The sequence below is a fragment of the Elephantulus edwardii genome, unplaced genomic scaffold (assembly GCF_000299155.1).
Source record: "Elephantulus edwardii isolate Elephantulus edwardi_28Jun2011 unplaced genomic scaffold, EleEdw1.0 scaffold00117, whole genome shotgun sequence".
Taxonomy (NCBI): domain Eukaryota; kingdom Metazoa; phylum Chordata; class Mammalia; order Macroscelidea; family Macroscelididae; genus Elephantulus; species Elephantulus edwardii.
Window position 1 is genome coordinate 3926502 of NW_006399867.1, and position 18956 is coordinate 3945457.

The window sequence follows — 18956 nt, forward strand, 5'->3', positions numbered from 1 at the left end:
AAAAATTTTTAAAAATTATTATTATTCTTTTATATTGATTTGCTTACAAAGTTCATATACATTGTGTTACACACAATTCATCATCCACAGTGTGTTTCATACAATAATTTCCATGCATTGTTGTTGTTGTTATGTGCCATCAAGTCGCCTGTGACTCATAACAATTCTATGACTCTATGTACAATAGCTCTTAACCTGGCCCTGTCCTGAGACAGTCTCATTGACTCCGATACACCTACCCTCATTGCCCTAGTTATTGTATCAATCCATCTCATCTGGGGTCTTCCTCTCTGTCACTGCCCCTCCACCCTTCCGAGCATGATGTCCTTCTCCAAGGGCCTGTCCCTCCTGTCCAAAGTATGTGAGACAGAGTTTCAAAATTCTAACCTCCAAGGAAAACTTGGTTCCGCCCTCTCCAAGACAGACCTATTTGTTTTCTTGGTGCTCCATTGTATGTTCAATATTCTTCTCCAGCACCACAACTCAAAGGTATCAATTCTTCTATCATCCTTTGTCATTATCCAACTCTTTAATGCTTAGTAAATAATTGCAAAGACCATGGACTGGATCAGGCACACCTTAGTCTCTAGACTGACGTTGGTTTCTCAGTACTCTGGAAATGTCCCTGACAACAGATTTACCTAATGCAATTCACTTTTTGTGACTGCTGGTGCTAATAGTGTTGATTGTGGGGTTTTTTTTTTAAAAAAAAGGGAGGGGGGAAGAAAAAGAAAAAAGTGTTGCTTGTGGAGCTGAGCAAGCTCTAACTGTTAATAACCTCAATCTCCTCTCCATCCATCGTGATGTTGCAAATTGGCCCAGTGGTGAGAATCTTTGTCTTCTTGATGTTGAGGTTCAATCCATGTTGAAGATTACAGTCCTTGACCTTCTTCTGCAGTAAACAACTTCCCATGCATTATGTTTTATAAAATTAATCACCATTGGACCTTTGCCCATCATTACCCTATCTTTTCACCCAGATCCTTCTCATTTCCTGCCCCCCCCACTGTGCAACCCTGTGGTTTCACCCCTATCCATCCTCTCCCCTCCACTCCCACACCTTCTCCCCTGGAGTCCCCACATATTTTACTAGTTCTATTTTTACCGTAATGATCTTTTTATTGCCCCTTTGCCTTTCTCTCCTTTTCTTTTGCCTCTGGGCAGGGAGAGACCAATAGTTGTATGTTGGGTGGCTTCTCATAAGCTTTTAAAAATCCAGTGTGATCTCTGGTGGCCTAGCGGCAAGAAGCTGCACTGCAATCCCAGAGGTACAAGGTTCGAATCCACCAGATGCTCTACTGGAGAAAGAGGGGCAATCTCTTCCTGTACCAGTCAGATCCGATTTGACGGTACACATACAAAAAGTAAAATAAAATTTAAAAAATCCAGTGTCCAGGCTTTATTGACGCGTTCTGGGCCACAGAGAGGAACTGAACACAGGGGCTACAGTGAAAATGTACCTCAACGTTACTGTTTCCTGGTGGATGGATAAACAAATTGAGAATAACCGTATAATGGGATTGTTGTTGTTGTTGTTGAGGGTGAACGAAAGACCTGAACACTTGTATAACTTTCATTGTTTCTCTAAGTTCACAGGGTTTCAGAGGCAAACTATTTCAGAAGTGGATGCCACTCCTGATTATCCTACGATAAGCAGAATGGAATTCTGGTATAAGCCACAATATGAATGAACCTTGAAAATATTACACTCAGTGAAAGAAATCAGACAGAAAAAGATGTGTGATCCCAAGGATATGAAATGCACAGAATAGTTAAGTCCATTGAGATAGGGAAGTAGATGCGTGGCGGCCTGGGCTGAGAGAGAAAGGCTGGGGCACTGAGGAGTGAGTGTGAGTGGGTTTAGGGGTCTTCCTGTGGTGATGCAAATGTTCTGGAATTGATTATGGTTGCACATCTCTGTGAATACACCCCAAACCATTGAATTACACACACTGAGTGGATGAGTTGTGTGGAATGTGAGTTATATCACAATAAAGCTGCTTTAGAAACTTAAACTACAGGAACAGATTTCTCAAAACCTGGGATTTCCTGACTCGGATAAAATCATGGCTGAGGTGGGAGGGTGGGGGTGGGATTCGAAGGAAACTTGGGGCTTCACAGTTCCAAGACGTCACCAAGATTTTTCCAAGAAGACAGAGCCTCTCTTTTTTCTGTTCTCCCAGAGGTTATTGTTGTTGTTGTTGTTGTTAGACGCCATCAAGTCAAGTACAACTCATAGTGATCCTACACACAACAGATGGGAACCCTGTCCTATCTATCCTGTGCCATCCTCATCATCTCTGACACACTCAAACCCAGTGCTGCAGTCACTATGTCAATCCACCTGGTTGAAGGTCTTCCTCTCTTTCCTGTCCCTCCACTTTTCCAAGGACTAACCTCTCCCAGCAACGTGCCCAAAGTGTGTGAGACAAAGTTTTATCATTATCTCCAATAAACATTCTCTTCTAACACACACACACACACACACACACACACACACACCCCTTCCAGGAGAAAATAACTGTCAAAAGCAAAATACAACACAAAGTCAAAGTCATCTCAAAGTAGCTTTCAATCAGGCAGCATGGACTCGTTCATAGTGGAAAGCTGGCGCAGGTTTTCAACAGTTCCACCCAAATGTTCACATTTCACGTACAGGCCCTCTGTTCAGTGACCTCTGCACTGTTCCAGCCACTCCCGAATGCTGGAGAAAAGATACAGTGGCAAATAGAGCTGGGTTCCTAAGTGCTTTCATCCAGTGATAGGTGCCTTGCTACTCCAGCCCCAAGATTGTTGCTATTGTTCTGTGCCATTGAGTCGAGGACGCTGTGAACAACAGATCTGAGCCCTGTCCTATCCTGCGCCAGCCTCAGAATATCTGACATGTTTGAGCCCATTGTTTCAGTCACTATGTCAGTCCATCTCGTTGAGGGTTTCCCTTTCTCTCACTGCCTCTCCACCATATGGAGTATCATGTCCTTTTCCAATAAGTAGCTTCTCTTAGCAACATGTCCAAACTATACGAGACAAGGAACACTTTGGTTGCACCTTCTCCCAGCAGTATCTGTTCTTTTGCTGGTCCTACCACAGGCTCCAGGAGGACCAGAGAACAGCATGGGAAGGGACAGTCCCCAGTTGTTGTCTGCTGGGGTTTCCTGTCTCTAGTGGGATAGAGTGGAATGGAGTGGAGTGGAATATAACGTCTTCCATTCAGAACAGACTCAGAGCTGACCTTCCAGTGGGTTTTCAGAGACTGTAAACTATACTGGGAGGAGAGTGCCCATCTGTCTTCCATGAAAAGCAACTGGTGGATTTGAACCTCTTGCCTCTGGGTTGACAACACAACTCTTTACCCACTAGGCTATCAGAGTTTAGAGAGTGTATGTTTTCAAGCAGCTACATAATAGTCCCCCGTGACTCTTCTTTCTTCAGGTTCCAGGCCTGCAGGGCGTGGGAAAGGAGCCCCCTCACAGAGCTACTCGAATGACCCTCCTGTGGCTACAGAGAGCTCTCAGTCTTCTGACTTCTGGAGTCCTTGGCTAGTACAGTTGATATGCTTGTTGTTGTTGTTATATGCCATCGGGTCACTTGCTACTTATAGCGACCCTATGTACAAGAGCTCTAAACACTGTTCTATCCTGTGCCAACCTAGCCATCTCAAACGCACTTATTCCCACTGTTCCAGTCACAGAATCGATCCATCTCATCGAAGGTCTTCCTCTCCTTCACCGCCCCTCCACTCTGCCAAACATGATGTCCCTCTCCAAGGACCAGTCCTTCCTTGCAACATGCCCAAAATATGTCAGATGAAGCTTCAGAATCCTTGACTCTAAAGAGCCTTCTGGGTTCACCCTCTTCAGGACAAAGCTGTTTGTTCTCCTAGAAGCCCACTATTCTCCAGCACCACAGCTCAAAGGCATCCATTTTCTTTCTATCTATTCAATGTCCAACTCTCTGATGCATAGCACGTAACTGTGAAGACTATAGCCCAGATCAGGCACACCTTAGTCTCCAGTCTGACGTCTTGCTCTTTAGTACTCTTGAGAGGTCCCTCACAGCCAACTTTCCCAATGCAATTCATCTCTTGATTTCCTGGCTGCTGTTACCAAGGGTGTTGATTGTGGAGCCAAGTAAAAAGGAGTGTTGACTGTGGAACCAAGTAAACTAAAACTGTTAACTATCTCAATCTCTTCACCATCCATACTGATGCTGCTAATTGGCCCAGTGGTGAGAATATTTGTTTTCTTGATGTTGAGCTTCAGTCCATACAGGAGGCTGCAGTCCTTGACCTTCTGCAACAAGAGCTTCAGGTCTTCCTCAGTTTCAGCAAGCAGGGTTGTGTCATCTGCATAACGCAGGTTGTTGATGATTCTTCCACCAATCCTGATGCCACATTCCTCTTCATATAGCCCAGCATCTCAGATAATCTGTTCTGCATACAGATTGAAAAGGTATGGAGACAGAATACATCCCTGATGAACCCCCTTCTTGATTTTGAACCGTGTAGTGTCTCCTTGCTCTGTTCTGACAACTGCCTCTTGATCCAACTATAGGTTTCGCATTAGCACAATCAAATGTTCTGGGATTCCGTTCTTCTCACAGTGAGCCACAGCTTGTTGTGATCCACACAGTCAAAACTTTGGGTAGAATGTTAAATGATCCAGGAAGTATCAAGAGAAGATGGAAGGAATACACAGAGTCACTGTATCAGAAGGAATTGACTGACACAAAAGAATTTCATGAAATGACATATGAGCAAGAGCCTATGGTGATGAAGGAGGAAGTTCAAATTGCTCTGAAGGAATTGGCAAAAAACAAGACTCCAGGAGTTGATGGCATACCAACTGACATATTTCAACAAATAGACGCTGCTCTGGATGTGCTCACTAAGTTGTGCCAAGAAATCTGGAGAACTGCCAGCTGGCCCACTGATTGGAAAAGATTGATATTTGTTCCTATTCCAAAGAAAGGTGACCCAACAGAGTGTGGAAATTATCGAACAATATCATTAATATCACATGCAAGCAAGATTCTTCTGAAAATTGTCCAAAAACATTTGGAACAATATGTCAACAGAGAACTGCCAGATGTGCAGGCTGGATTTAGAAGAGGTGGTGGTACTAGGGATATTATAGCTAATGTTAGATGGATCTTGGCAGAAAGCAAAAAATACCAGAAGAATGTCTATCTGTGCTTCACTGACTATACAAAGGCTTTTGAGTGTGTGGATCACAACAAGCTGTGGCTGACTAAAGATATGCTTGGCCAGTCATTAAAGTTGGGGGTTCAAGCCCACCTAGAGGTGCCTTGTAGGAAGGATCTGGAGATCTTCTGCCAATCAGCATTGAGAATTCCACGTGGCACAATTCCTTCTACTCCCAACACACTGGCAGGAGAGCAGCTGAATGAAATCAGCTCCCGGCAAACTGTTTCCTTCTCTGTCATTAGATACTGCATTTCCTCCCTAATCCTGCAAGTTGAAGGCCATGATTAAGTGGAGTGTGTCTGGGCCTCATGTCAGCTGCCAAGATGATCTCAAAGGACCCATGGTTTTATGGTGCTGCCTTCCGAGATGTGGGATTCAGGGGCGAAGGAGGGAGGTAGAAAGGGAAGAGAAAGTCCCTTTTAACTTGATGCATGTGATTCCGCTTCTTTGCTATTTTATGGCAACTCTAGTGGTCCAATTGGTAAGAAGTCGATTCGTAATGCAGGAGGTTCAAATCCACAGCCAGCTGTCACATATGCAAAAGATGAGACATCTCCTCTTATGCAGTATTATAGCCTCTGCTGTAAATTATAAAGTTGTTCCAACTCCATGGCAATGAGCTACCACTTTAACTCAAAGTGAGAATGCATTGCACTTAAGAGCTGGACAATGACTTGGGATGATAGAAGGAGAGTTGATGCCTTGGAGCTGTGGCACTGGAGAAGAGTGTTGAATATACCATGGACTGCTAGGAGAACAAACAGGTTCATCCTGGAGAGGGTGAAACCAGGCTGCTCCTTGGAGGCAAGGATCCTGAAGCTTCAGCTGACATACTTTGGACATGTTGCAAGGTGGGATCAGTCCTTGGAGAAGGACGTCATGCTTGGGAGTGTGGAGGGACAGCACAGGAGAAGAAGATCCTCAATGAGATGGATTGATTCAATGACTGGTATAATGGGGATAGGTGTGTCAGAGACAATGAGACTGCCATAGGATAGAGCAGGGTTTAGGGCTGTTGTACATAATGAGTCGCAGGCAACTCAACGGCACATCACACAACAACAACAACAAAATGAGAAAAAAGAAACATTTGGATTGCTTTGCACTTTGACAGAGAGGTGCACCTTTGCACTCGGTGGAGGAATGAAAGGTGACCTCATCTGAGTTGTTATCTATTTGCTTGGCTTTCCACGAGAGATGTATTTCTTTTGCAAATTATTTTTGAATGTCATTAAGAAGGGAAAACAAAGCTAGACAGAGCCTGGTTGTTCCGGTTCCTGCAGCCTCCCCGCCCTTGCCACGCTGGGCCTGGGTTTTGCCAGGCACCGCCCTGGCAGTGGGTCACCCTTGCAGACTGAAACCCCCAGAAGCAGCAAGTTAGCTGCCCTGCGGAGGGCATCGGGGAGGGGTGCAGAGACGGACTCCGGGAAGCAGATGGGCTCATGGCCTCACCCTGCTGGGGCTTTTTGTCGGAGAGTGTGACAGGAAAATCCAGCCACAGGGTTGTTTTTTCCCCCCAGAAGGCCTGCCTGTGGCCTGATCAGGCCAACTAAAACAAAACAAATGAAAAGAAAAAACAACCCCAAAACACAAAACAAACTCAAATCCACTGCTCTTGGGTCAATTCCAACTCAAATAGACTGCTGTCCAGTCAAAATCAACTCATAGCTGACACTTCAGTAGGTTTTCTGTGGCTGTAAAACACATAGGATGTGATTGTCCATGGCTCTCCAGGGGAGCTTCTGGTGGGTTTGAACAGCCAGCCTTTCAGTGAGCAGCGAAAGATGGAAGGAAGCCTTGCTCAGTCCTGTACCACCCCACACTCAAGATCTCTGCGCAGGCCCCTGGTTGCAGTCACAGTCTGTCCTACTTGTTGAAGGTCTTCCTCTCTTCAGCAGCCCCTCTACCTTACCACGTGCATGAATTCCTTCTCCGGAGACCAGCCCCACTTCTTGATGACATGGCCAAAGTATGTGAGACAAATCTTGCCATCTTTGCTTCTAAGGAGAACTCATCACGTTCAACAAGAAAGGCTGTGGCATCCGCATACCACGGGTTGTTGATGAGACTTCCATTCTGATGCCACATTTGCCTTCCTGTAGCCCAACCTCTCACATCTGCTCAGCAGATGGATTGAATAGGTACGGAGAAAGAATTCAACCCTGACATTTACCTTTCCTGATTTCAAAATGTGCAATACTATAGTGCCACTGTTGTAAAACAGGACTGACATCAGGGTTGGGGGGAGACTGAGAAAGATGGGACAAATAAGGTATACTGCATTGAAACAGATGAGGGAGAAAACTGTTTAAAAGGGATATATGACTATTATTGTCATGACAGGAGTCCAGAATGAAGGCGGCACAGTGGAGTGGATTTGGAGGGAGGGATTGTAAAACAATAGGGGAACTTTTACTTTTCAAAGAGAAGAGTGTACTGGGGGGAGGGCTGGGCAGGGAGAAAAGTGCAACAATGAATGAACGGAAATCCAAAGTCTGTAAATTTTCATTAAAATTAATAAAAAAAATGTGCAGTACTTACTTATTCTCTCTCAACGACTGCTTCCTGGCCCATACACAGCTTCTGCACAAGTATAATGAAGTGTTCTCTAATTCTCTTTCTTCTTAATGTCATCCATAATTGATTCTGATCCACACGGTCAAATGCCTTTGCGTAGTAAAGAAATCTTTCTGGTATTCTCTGCTTTCAGCTGAGATTCTTTTGTTGTTGTTAAGTGCCTTCCAGTCGACTATGACCCACGGAGACCCTATGAACAATAGTTCTGACCCTCAGTGATCCTGTACCCTCCGTATGCTCTGTCAAGTTCAAGTCCATTGTAATAGCCACCTCGTCAATCCATCTTGAAAGTCTTACTCTCTTTTGCTGACTTTTATTGTTAGATGTCATCTAATCGAGCACAACTCATAGTGACCCTGTGAACAGTAGATCTGAACCCTGCCCTATCCTGTGCCATGGTCACAATCTCTGACACACTTGAGTCTACTGCTACAGTCACTGTGTTGCCCCAACCAGTGAGGATCTTCCCCTTTTTCACCAAACCTCCCCCTTTCCGAGCATGATGTCCCTCTCCAAGGAATAGCTTCTCTTAGCAACATGCTCAAAGAATGCAACATGAATCTGTATCACCTTTGCCTCCAAGGAGCATTCAGACTGCATCTTCTCCAAGACGTATTTGTTTGTTCTTTTGACAACCCATGGGATATTCAATACTCTTCTCCAGCACCACAGTTCAAAGACAAAGACATCAATTCTTCATCCTTATTCATCATCCAGCTCTCAGATGCATAGCAAGTGATTGAAAAGACCACGGCCTGAGTCAGGCACATCTTAGTTCTCGAACTGACATCATTTCTCCTCTATTATTAGGAGAGGTCTCCGACCGCAGACTTTCCCAGTGCAGTACGTCTCCTGATCTCCTTGACTGCTGGTACCAAGGGTGCTTAATTGTAGATCCAAGTAAGTTAGCCTGTTAAAACCCACACCCACTGCTTTAGCATGGGCTCATTGGGCTTCCAGGCAGTAAACTGTTATGGGAGGAGCCTGTCTAGATTTCTCTTTCAGAGGCTGATGGATATGGTGTCATGTTGCCAAGATTTAGAGCGATCAGGTGTCAGGTAAATATTGACTAGAATTATCAGAGAAAGAGAAGGAGGGAGGAAAGAAAGGAGAGAGAGAGGGAGAGAGAGAGAGGAGGAGGAGAAGGAGGAGGAGGAGGAGGAGGAGGAGGGAGGGAGAGAATGGGAGTAGGGGGAGGGGAAGGGATGGGGTGTGCTGGCGAAATGGTTTGAGGAGACAGAAAGTGTGGCCTGGACCCCAAATATGCAGTGAAACCATCCACAGAACCGTCAAAGCTGGGACATTTCAAAAAGGATCAACCAGAGGGAATCATTAGAGAGGCCTCAGGGTGAATTCAGTTGTCAAATTTTCATCTAATAGTAGAAAAAATATTTAAAGAAAATGAACTCTGTATGCCCTGTATTTTATTAAAAACTGCCCTTTTCAATTCATAGGCATCATATGGTACAGGATAGAGATACCTCTTTAAGGTTTCCTAGGCTGTTACCCATAGGACAGGGTGACAGCTTCCAGTTGGATTTGAATTCCTGACCTTTCAGTTAGCAGCCCAACACCTAACTCATGGCACCACCAGTGCCCACTGAGCTATTCACTTAGGAGAACAGAGACATCGTTCTGGGTTGTGTGGGCCGACCCTCGAAGAGGGTTTTCAGAGGCAATTAATCCCATGGGAGGAAATTGCCCGTCCTTCTCCCCAGGAGCAGCTGGTGGATTCAAACTGCGAACATTAAGGACTGCAGCGCCGCTTCTTACCAGAGCTCCCTTAGCTCTGGAAAGGACACCTAATATAAACTCCTTGACCTGTCTGAGAGTCCGGTTCTCGACTCTGTAGAGTGGAGATAGGTTTTACTGGGAAGGCCAAACATGCCAACAATGTGTAGCAGCGTTCACTGATTTTCTTCCCTGGATCCGCAATTGTGGATAGAGGCTGCAGGCATGAGGCACCCTAGTCCCCAGGAGCGACTTTGGAGAGGGGAGACCGAGGGTCCGCAGGAGGGGGACAGAGCCCTGCTCCCCGAGTGCGGCGAGAGAGCAGCTGCAGCACCAGCAGCGCGCCACCGCCCCCAGGTGGCCATGGTCGGTACCACGTGCACGGAAAAGGAGAATCCAAGTTCAAGCCCACACGTAACGCTCGAAGAGCAATCCTTCACATTTTTCCTCACTCTTTCCCTTTTTTCCTCCCAAATTCTGCATCTCAACTCTAGATATCGCTGCCGGAGTTAACACGGGACCATTTGCAACCCAGGCAGCCGGTGTCGATGTCAGGCATGCGCAAGTTTACAGGGGCGGGACTCAAGTGAGTGCAAGGCGCCGGCGTCATCAGACTAGTATAGCCTGAGAGCAAAGAGTTCTAAGAGGGAGGTAGCGTGGCCGAGTGGTCTAAGGCGCTGGATTTAGGCTCCAGTCATTTCGATGGCGTGGGTTCGAATCCCACCGCTGCCACATTCTTTATAATCTAACGATCACTTGGCCATTTTTTCTTACCAGGCTTTTTTTTTTTTTTAAAACAAAAAAGAAAATAAATGGAAAGGAGAAGGAAAAAAAAACCTCAACGCAAACTACATACTCATTTCGTTTGTGCACCAATTTCCCTTACTGAAGCCTTGCTAAATACCCAACTCTTGGAAACTTAGGGCGACAGGGAATGTCCTCTAAAGCTAACCACGATCTGAGCTAAGGAGCTCCACTTTCTGGCCCGCTCGGGTGTCAAGTGAATTCATGCAGAGGTCAAGCTTTATGTCCGAGTTTAAGACTTAATCTTTCAACTTCACCGAGTTCACCAAAAGCATTGCCTTCGAGCCATAGTCGATTCGATGCACCTACTCCCGGTTTCCAAGCTATAAACAGAGCGGGAAGGAGATTCCTCACCTTTCTCTCTGGGAACCGCTATTGGATTCGAACCGACAGAGAGGCACCGCCTTCTGGCACAATTCTCTCGGACTACGTCAGCATTCATTCATTCATTCACTCAATAGCTACGGAGTAATGAACTATCTGCCAGAAACCAAACTGGGACTGGAGGCGATAGTAGAGAATAAGGCAGACACGAGTTCATGGACATTATAATATAAATTAACATCTGTGATGCGTGTTACTCAGTACCTAGTCCAGGGAATCCAAGAAGTGGGATTAGATGAGCTGGGATTGAATTGTTGAGCGATTAGCCAAAGTGAAAAGGGAGCAGTTCTAGAAAGATGAAGAAGTGGATGGAAATAGTTATGTTGAATGCGGTTAAAATGCTTGGTTAAAGACGGGGAAATATCCTTTCAAGTTTATGACTTATGGCTAAAGGAGTCATCAATGACCTCCATGAAAGCCATTTTGCAACGGTCAGGAAGCGTGGACGAACAGAAAGCGGGCAAGGTCAGGTTCGAATTCTGCGAGTTGGGCTAGACCGCATCCAGAGGGAGGAGCAGGGAGTCTCTGAGGTCCAGTGTCCTGAAGGTGAAACCAAGCCGTGGTGTGCAGGTGCCATCTGGGGAAGTCCAGAACTGGGTAGAGGCCGAAAGAAGCCCCTTCATGGACGGGGCACGAGTTCAGAAGAGCAAGCCAGACCACCGGGGGAGGGAGGCAGAAGAAATCCAAGTCCACAGGGAGTAGGGGCAGAAAAGGGTTCTGGGGGGCGGGGAAAGGACGGGTCCACGTCCAGAGGAGGAGTGCAGGGCTTGGGGGCGGGGAAGAGGCGGGTCCACTCCCAGAGGGAGGGGTACAGGATCTGGAGGCGGGGAAGAGGTGGGTCCACGCCCAGAGGGAGGGGTGCAGGATCTGGAGGCGGGGAAGAGGTGGGTCCACGCCCAGAGGGAGGGGTGCAGGATCTGGAGGCTAGGAAGCCTGGAGGCTAGGAAGAGGTGGGTCCACGCTCAGGGCGAAGCAGCGCCTGGGGGCGGGAAAAGGGCGGGTCCACATCCATAGGGAGGAGTGCAGGGCCTGGGGGCGGGGAAAAGCCGGAGCTATGCCCAGAGGCGGTGCACGGACAGAACAGGCTGTGAGGAACAAGGTTTGGTACAGTCCAGGTGCAGAATAGAAACGGACGTAGGGGCTGGGCAGGGTCTACTCCCAGAGGACCGTGAAATGGCCAGGTAGGGCTCAGGGGGCGAGGCAGGGGCAGTCCCAAGTCCAGGAGGGCGGTGCATGGTCCGAGCTGGATCCAGAGGGGAGGCCGGGGCCGTCAGCGGCGCTCCCGGGCGGCCCCCAGGGGCTGCAGTTTCAGGAGGTGCAGGGCCAGGCCCAGCAGGACCAGGAGCAGGAACAGTCCGAGCAGCAGCCGCAGGAGCGTCCGCGCCGTGGAGCCGCGGGGCCGGCTGGACGTGGCCTGCACGTAGCGCTCCACGGCTTCGGCGAAGGTGAACTTGTCCGGTGCGTAGCCGAGTTGAGCGCGGGCCTTGGCGATCTGGAAGGTGTGCGTCACGGCCACGCTGCGCACCTGAGGGGACAGGCAGGGCAGCCAAGGAAAAGGACTCAGGGGCAGGGACCAGGCGCAACCTTCACCGACTTAAAGGACTCGTGCGCCCTCTTCTCCCATCTCCATCTCCCCGGAGGGCGCCGCCTCCCCATGCCATTGCATCTCCCCCACCCCACTTCTGCACGCCTCCCCCTGGCCTGGAATTGCCAGGACTCCGAAGGCCTTTGACAGTAGCTGGGTGCGGCCCTGGGGGGGGGGCGGCGGGGGAACCCAGCTCTGGCAAACATCTTCAGCTTCCTGCAAAAATTCATTGCTAGCTGTCAAAGTCAGAACCAACTTGTATTATAACTGACTCTCCAATGGATTTCCAAAGCAGTAGATCGAATGGGAGGAGATTGCCCACCTTTACTCTTGAGGACCCCTTGGTAGATTCGAATCTCCAGAAAAGTGGGAATTTTAGGTTAGCACTGCAACTCCCTCCAGAACCATGCGAGCTCTCTCCAGCCAGCAATCAAGTAGTGTTAAATGAAAGGCTTCAACGTCAACCCAGAGGACTGGTTTTTGTGTCTCAGAGTGACCAGCCGAGGGCGCTCCGACATAGGCCAGAGCACACAGCTGACGAAGCTTCTTTGCCCCTGAACTGTTAAGGAGACCTGCAATTTAGGCAAGAAGGGAAGGAGCCGCGTCTCTGCAGGATCCAGTACAGATAAGCTATGTGTTAGCAACTCTTCTACTATTTGGGTGTCATTCCCGAGTTAGTTTACAAGCTGGTGAAATCTTTGCGATTTGGGCCCATTTTCCCACCGCACTTCTGCTCCACACCTGTTGGCTATATTGGACTTGAAGTGGATTCTATGTCATATCAATAATGTCACCTGAATCAGTCATTGACCTCTCTAGTGTTCTAGTTTCTCAGTGTAGCAAGAACCTCAGATTTTTTCCCCGTCTTAAGTTAGGGGGCTGAGTCTCTTGGAAGTGACACCAGTGACTATTAACTGAAAAGCTAGAGGTTTTCATTCAGAAGTACCCTGGAAGAAAGGCCTGGCAATCTTTTTCTGAAAAAAAAAATCAGCCAGTCAAAACTCCATGGAGCACAGTTTCACTATAATACACATGAAGTTGCTATGAGCTGGAATAGACTCAATGGTGATTGGAAATTTAGGGGGCGTCAGAGCCTATAAAAGAGATAAGAGACTTAGAAGTGTCTTGCAAATAACATCATCAATACTACTCATTGCTTTACTGTTTACCATCTGCACTAAAATATTATCTCTTTTAAACTTCATTATTATAAGTTGATTCTATTTGGAAGCAGGACTGGCATCCACTTCCTAAACAACATGTCTATGTCGATAAATGCCAATAGTTGTCGAGGGGCTTCAGGCCTTTTGTTCATAGAGTTGCTATGAGTCATACTTGACTCGAAGGCAATCAATACAACAACATTATAACTGGAAGTTAGCATTGTGTACGTTGTACGCAGGGTGCTCTGGTGGCCTAGTGGCAAGAAGCTGTGCTGCAGTCCCTAAGGCATGAGGTTCGAGACCACCTGCTGCGCTGCAGGAGAAAGATGGGCAATCTCCTCCTGTGTGATTAACTGCTTCTGAAAACCCACTGGAGGGTCAGCTATGGGTCGGTTCGGACTCTATGGTATACAACACCACACTGTATACAATAGTTACGTTGTAGTTACTACTTCAAAGTAAAAAGGGGTTTATGGCCTATTGGGTAAGGAGTTGCACTGCCAACTCATGGGCAGATAGTTCAAATACACTATTTGCTTCAAAGGAGAAAGATGGGCAGTCTCCTCCCATGTGACTTACAACCTCTGAAAATCTGCTGATGGGTCAGCTTGGAGTCAGTTCTGATCTGATGGCACATAATAACTCACAAGTCGTAATAATAATAGAGCCTAGCACCACCAGGCTGTGTATAGATGGATTGAGAGCTGGTGAGATTTGGTGACAAGTGGCAGAGCTAAAGAAATGAATGTCACAAAACCTGCCTTTGGGAATCTGCAGTATGAGAATATATGAAACGACATAAACTGCTTGGGACTGAGATGACAACAAGGAGAGCTGGGTCTGAGCACACCCAAAGGGCACAAACTAATAAAAAAGCCTAGACAGAGGTTAGAGTGATTCCAAAGGAGCCAGCATCAGGTTTGGGCCCACATGGTGCTACAGGGGTGAAGGGTCGAGGTGGTGGAGGTATAGGGAAGGGCAGGGGTTAGGGGCTTCCAGGGCAGCCAGCCCACTTACCTCACTGCGGGTGAGCAGCGGTGGGATGCTGCAGAGGGGCCTGAGGGCCAGGTGCAGATACTCCATCAGCGTGGCTGTGCAGGAGAGAGGAGCCAATGACCACGTGCTCATCTGTCCCTGGGGGCGCCTGGCGCCTTGATAAAGCATTTAGGGACAGGATTCCATTTGCTAAGGCAGTCTTCACTTTTGCAATAATTTGTTGTCATTGGATTACTTTAAATCACTTCTCAGCACACCCTGGGGTGCTTTGTTGGCTATGAAATGCATCACAGCAACTTAATATTAAAGGTTGGAGTTATTAAATAAATCTGAGCAGATTCAAAGTTATTGCTATGAAGTTTCTCTCTCAGTGGCTTTTATTGCAATATGTGCTTTGGAGTAAGGAGCTTGGAGCAGTGGTTCTTAAAGTGGGCTGCATCCTGGACCACATTAACAAATACTGATGTCATCCCACTTTTCAGCTTCTGATACAGTTGGCCTATGGTGTAGCTGGGAAATGTGTGTGTGTGTTTTGAAAATATTTCTTGTGTTTTCATTGAAAGTATACACAGCAGTTTAGTTTTCCATTCAACAATTTCTAAAAATTAATTGACATTGCTAACATTCTTCACAATGTGTGAACATTTTCATTATTTCTATTCTAATTGTTCTGTTTTTATTAATCTAGTTTCCCTGCCCCTTATTTTTTTTTCATCTTTTCACAAAGTTTACTACTGTTTTGTCTCATATAGATGAATTTTCAAAGGAGCACAGTACCCCTGGATAATATTCTTTATTTTGGAGCCATTCTGTTATGCCCTCAGGGGTTAGTTTTTGGTCCAAGGCTTTAAGAGTTTCTCTTGGTGATAGTCTCGGGGGAGTTTTCTAGTTTCAAATGGTCCAGTTTATCTAATTGGATTTTTTTAAGAGTATGTAGACCGTCTTGTATTTTCCTTCAATTATAATAGAATCTATCTAATGATTATTTATCTAGCTTAATGGTTGGTAATGGAGCTGGGTACCATCTAATTTTAGTCTTGAGATAGATAAGGCCATTATTTGTGTAGACTGTTAGAACTGTAGACTAGTTTCTTCTCTAAGTCCTGGATTTCCTTACTTCTCTTGTGCTCTGGACAAGTGGATACTGATAGCTGAATCTTAGATGGTCCCTTGCACACTTTTTTTTTGGCCTGGGGTGGTTTGCATGTTGCTGTGATGCTGAAAGTTGTGCCACATGTATTTTAAAACCCATAAGGGTCACCTAGATTGGTGGCCAAAGGCACGCAGTTCGAATCCATCACCTGATTTGCAGGAAAAAGATGGCCAATCTCCTCTTGTACAATTCATAGCCTCTGAAAACCTACAGCTTCCAGATGCAGACAGACTAGGAAGCAGGACTGATGTCTAGTCTTGAAATGATGGGCCATTGAAAACCCTTATAACAGCAGCTGATCATTGTCTGATGTAGTGCCAGAAGGTGAGCCTGGCAGGCTGGAAAACACTCAGCACATGAGTGGGAAAGAACTGAGTCCTCAAAGCAGTAGCTGTTGCTAGGTGCTGTCCAGTTGACTAAGACTCGCCACGGCCAGTGAATGAAATGGGAATCCTGCCCTACCCTGCACCTGCCTCACAACCCCCCATATGGTCGAGTCCACTGTTACAGTCACTGCATCAAACCTTCTTTCTGAGGGTCCTTAAAGCAGAACCTTCCTTACTGACATGACAACAATGAATTTAAGGCAGCAGAAGCTGTGGAGATGGTGCAGAATTAAGGAGCATTTGTTTGGCTGTATATATGGTTCTTATGTTGTGGTGTTGGAAAAAGGTACTATCCCATGGACTGCCCAAAGAACAAAGAGCTATGTCCTAAGGGAAAGTGCAGCCAGCGTGCTCCTTACAGACAAGGCTGGTGAAGCTTCACATCCCATACTATTGGCATATTTTTTGGAAAGGGACATAATGCTTGGAAAGGTGGAAGGTCAGTAAAAGAGAGGAAGACCCTCAAAAAGATGGAGTGACACAGTGACCAGCAATATATGTTGGAGATGATGAGGATGGCACAGGATAGGACAGGGTCCAGATCTGTCAGTCGTTATGAGCTGTAGTCAAGTGGACAGCACCTAATGACAACTAGCATGAGTTGAATACAACTTGACGGCACGTCTGGGCACAGCATTTCAAGGAAGCCCTCCCCCTCCCCCTCCCACTTCCAGGCTATGCAAGTATAGACTCAGGCTCAGAGTAACTTGACTGCCTCACTCTAGTGCCTTCCTGAGTTTGAAATACATCAATATTGGACCACCTGGCACACAGAGGGCTTTTAATGCAGGGATGCCTTTTCTTACCTGTCATGTAAACCAAAGAAGTGGGCACCTGGATCCAGGGCGGGCTGTACCCCAGCTTCTCAAACTGTAAGGCAACATGATCTGAGATGAGGACAGATTCTTCAGGATCTGGTGTGGAAGGGCACGTGCTTCTTTTGTCCCTGGGACCAGTGTGGACATCTGTCTCCTGACCCACTGCTCACTTCCCCATCGTGGCTGACCCTCCATCCAACTGAAAGCTTGACCCGGCCTTGAAATGAAATCTACACAGTGCCTTGGAAAACCCATGCGGGAAATGAATGTGTTTGGGGTGGGTTCAACCACAACATACCCCAAAGAGTCCTGGTGGCACTGGGGTTAAGCAATTTGATAACCAAAAGGTTGGCAGTTTGAACCCACCCACTGCTCCACTGTTGTGAGACAGATGGGACAGTGTGAATCCAGGAAGGTTCCAAGTTCAGAAATCCTATGGAGCAGTTAGCCCCTGTTCTAAAGGGTTGCTATGAGTTAGAATCAATTCAACAACAATCCTCTTTTTTTCCCCCCAAACACGCAAAGATTCTCCAAATAATTTATATGAAATCTTAAATCTGGAAAAAAAAATTTCTAGAATTGGCTTTTCTGCTCTTAAAGAGAAAGCACAGCATGTGCATGGAAGGAGGTAGATGATGGATGTGTGCATATGTGGGGTGGCACAGTGTAAGGGGTGGTCCTCACTTATAGTGTATAGAATGGGGGGCCCCTCCCCCTCCAAAAGGTATGTCTACATCTGTCCTAACTCTTACGGCCTTTTGGCAAAGGGTTTTTTGCCCCCTGAAGTAATGAAGTTAGAGATGTTGAGACAAGTTGATCCTGGATTAGGTAGACAGTTCAGTGACATATGGCCTGAGACAGGAGAGAAGAGAAAGCCCTGTGAAGTGATGATGACTTCCCAAACCAAGAAACATTTAGAGTCACCAGAAACTGAAAGAGGCAAGAAACAGATGATCCCCTAGATGGGACCCCACCCTGCTTACACCTTGTTACTGACTTGTGACCCCCAGAACTCTGCAAGTGAATAGATCTCTGTTGTTTCAAGCCACCAGTTTTGTGGTCATTTGTTACAGCAGCCACTGGAAACTGATACACACTTGTATTAAAACTGTGATCAGGGAGCTCTGATGGCTTAGTGGCAAGAAGCTGCGCTGCAAACCTAAAGGTACATGGTTCAAATCCACCAGATGCTCCACTGGAGAAAGTGGGACAATCTCCTCCTGTGCCAGTCAGATCTAATTCAATGGCACACAACAAGGAAAACACACACACACACACACACACACACACACACACACACACAAAACAAACAAAAACCCCCACAAAACTCTCTGGGTCAAAAGAAAGGCCTTATTAACAAAGATCTGGAGAAACTGGAATCCTTATGCACTTTAATGGGAATGTAAAATGATACAACTACCTTGGAAAACAGTGTGAAGGCTTCTCAAATAATTAAGTCTAGAATTATCATAGGATTCAGCAATTTTACTGCTAGCTATAAACCCAACAGAAATGAAACTATATGTCCCTACAAAAACTTGTACACTAATGCTCACAGCAGCATTATCTATAATGGCCAAGAATTGGAGAAATACAAATGTTCATGAACTCATGACTGTATAAATGAAATATGCTATAGACTTAGAGTGGAATGGACTATTTTTTGGGTAATACAAAGGGCACATGCCATACACATGTGGTCTTAAAAGCTTGCAAATATTCATCCAAGGTACAACAATTGCTTTCTATTCACCAGGAGCAACAGGGATAAGGAGAATCAGGAATAAAAAGACATGAAATGTGGGGCTAACTGCCTCCTTCTCCATAATTGGATGGTGCTTGGAAACCACCATTGAACATTTTGATAAAGGATTCCATACAAGAATTTCGACCAAAGGAGGAGCAATGCAAAACACAGTCTCAACATTCTCATCAGTTCTCATGAGGAAGCTGGATGAAGTGCCCTGAGAGAATCTTTAAAACTTAAAACCAAAAATATCTCCAGAAATTATCTTAAATCCAAATAATTAATTGTTGTTGTTGTTGTTATGTGCCGTCGAGTCGTTTGCGACTCATAGCGACCCTATGCACAACAGCCCTAAACCCTGCTCTATCCTGCGCCAACCCCACTGCCTCTGACACACCCATCCCGA

General features: G+C 46.4%; 1 protein-coding gene and 1 non-coding gene across 2 annotated transcripts in view; one reads left to right on the forward strand and one right to left on the reverse strand.

Annotated features, from left to right (window-relative positions):
* Nucleotides 1-10164: 10164 nt before the first annotated feature.
* Nucleotides 10165-10246, forward strand: TRNAL-UAG. Its single transcript has one exon. It is a non-coding gene; the product is annotated as a tRNA-Leu (tRNA).
* Nucleotides 10247-11972: 1726 nt separating this feature from the next.
* SDR42E2 (short chain dehydrogenase/reductase family 42E, member 2) overlaps nt 11973-18956 on the reverse strand; it is a 49986-nt gene continuing 43002 nt past the window's right edge. The window contains exons 11-13 of the mRNA XM_006892695.1: nt 16792-16855; nt 14468-14541; nt 11973-12227 (exon numbers count right to left, since the gene is read on the reverse strand). Coding sequence (XP_006892757.1) covers nt 11973-12227; nt 14468-14541; nt 16792-16855 — 393 coding nt within the window. The remainder of the gene's footprint in view (nt 12228-14467; nt 14542-16791; nt 16856-18956) is intronic.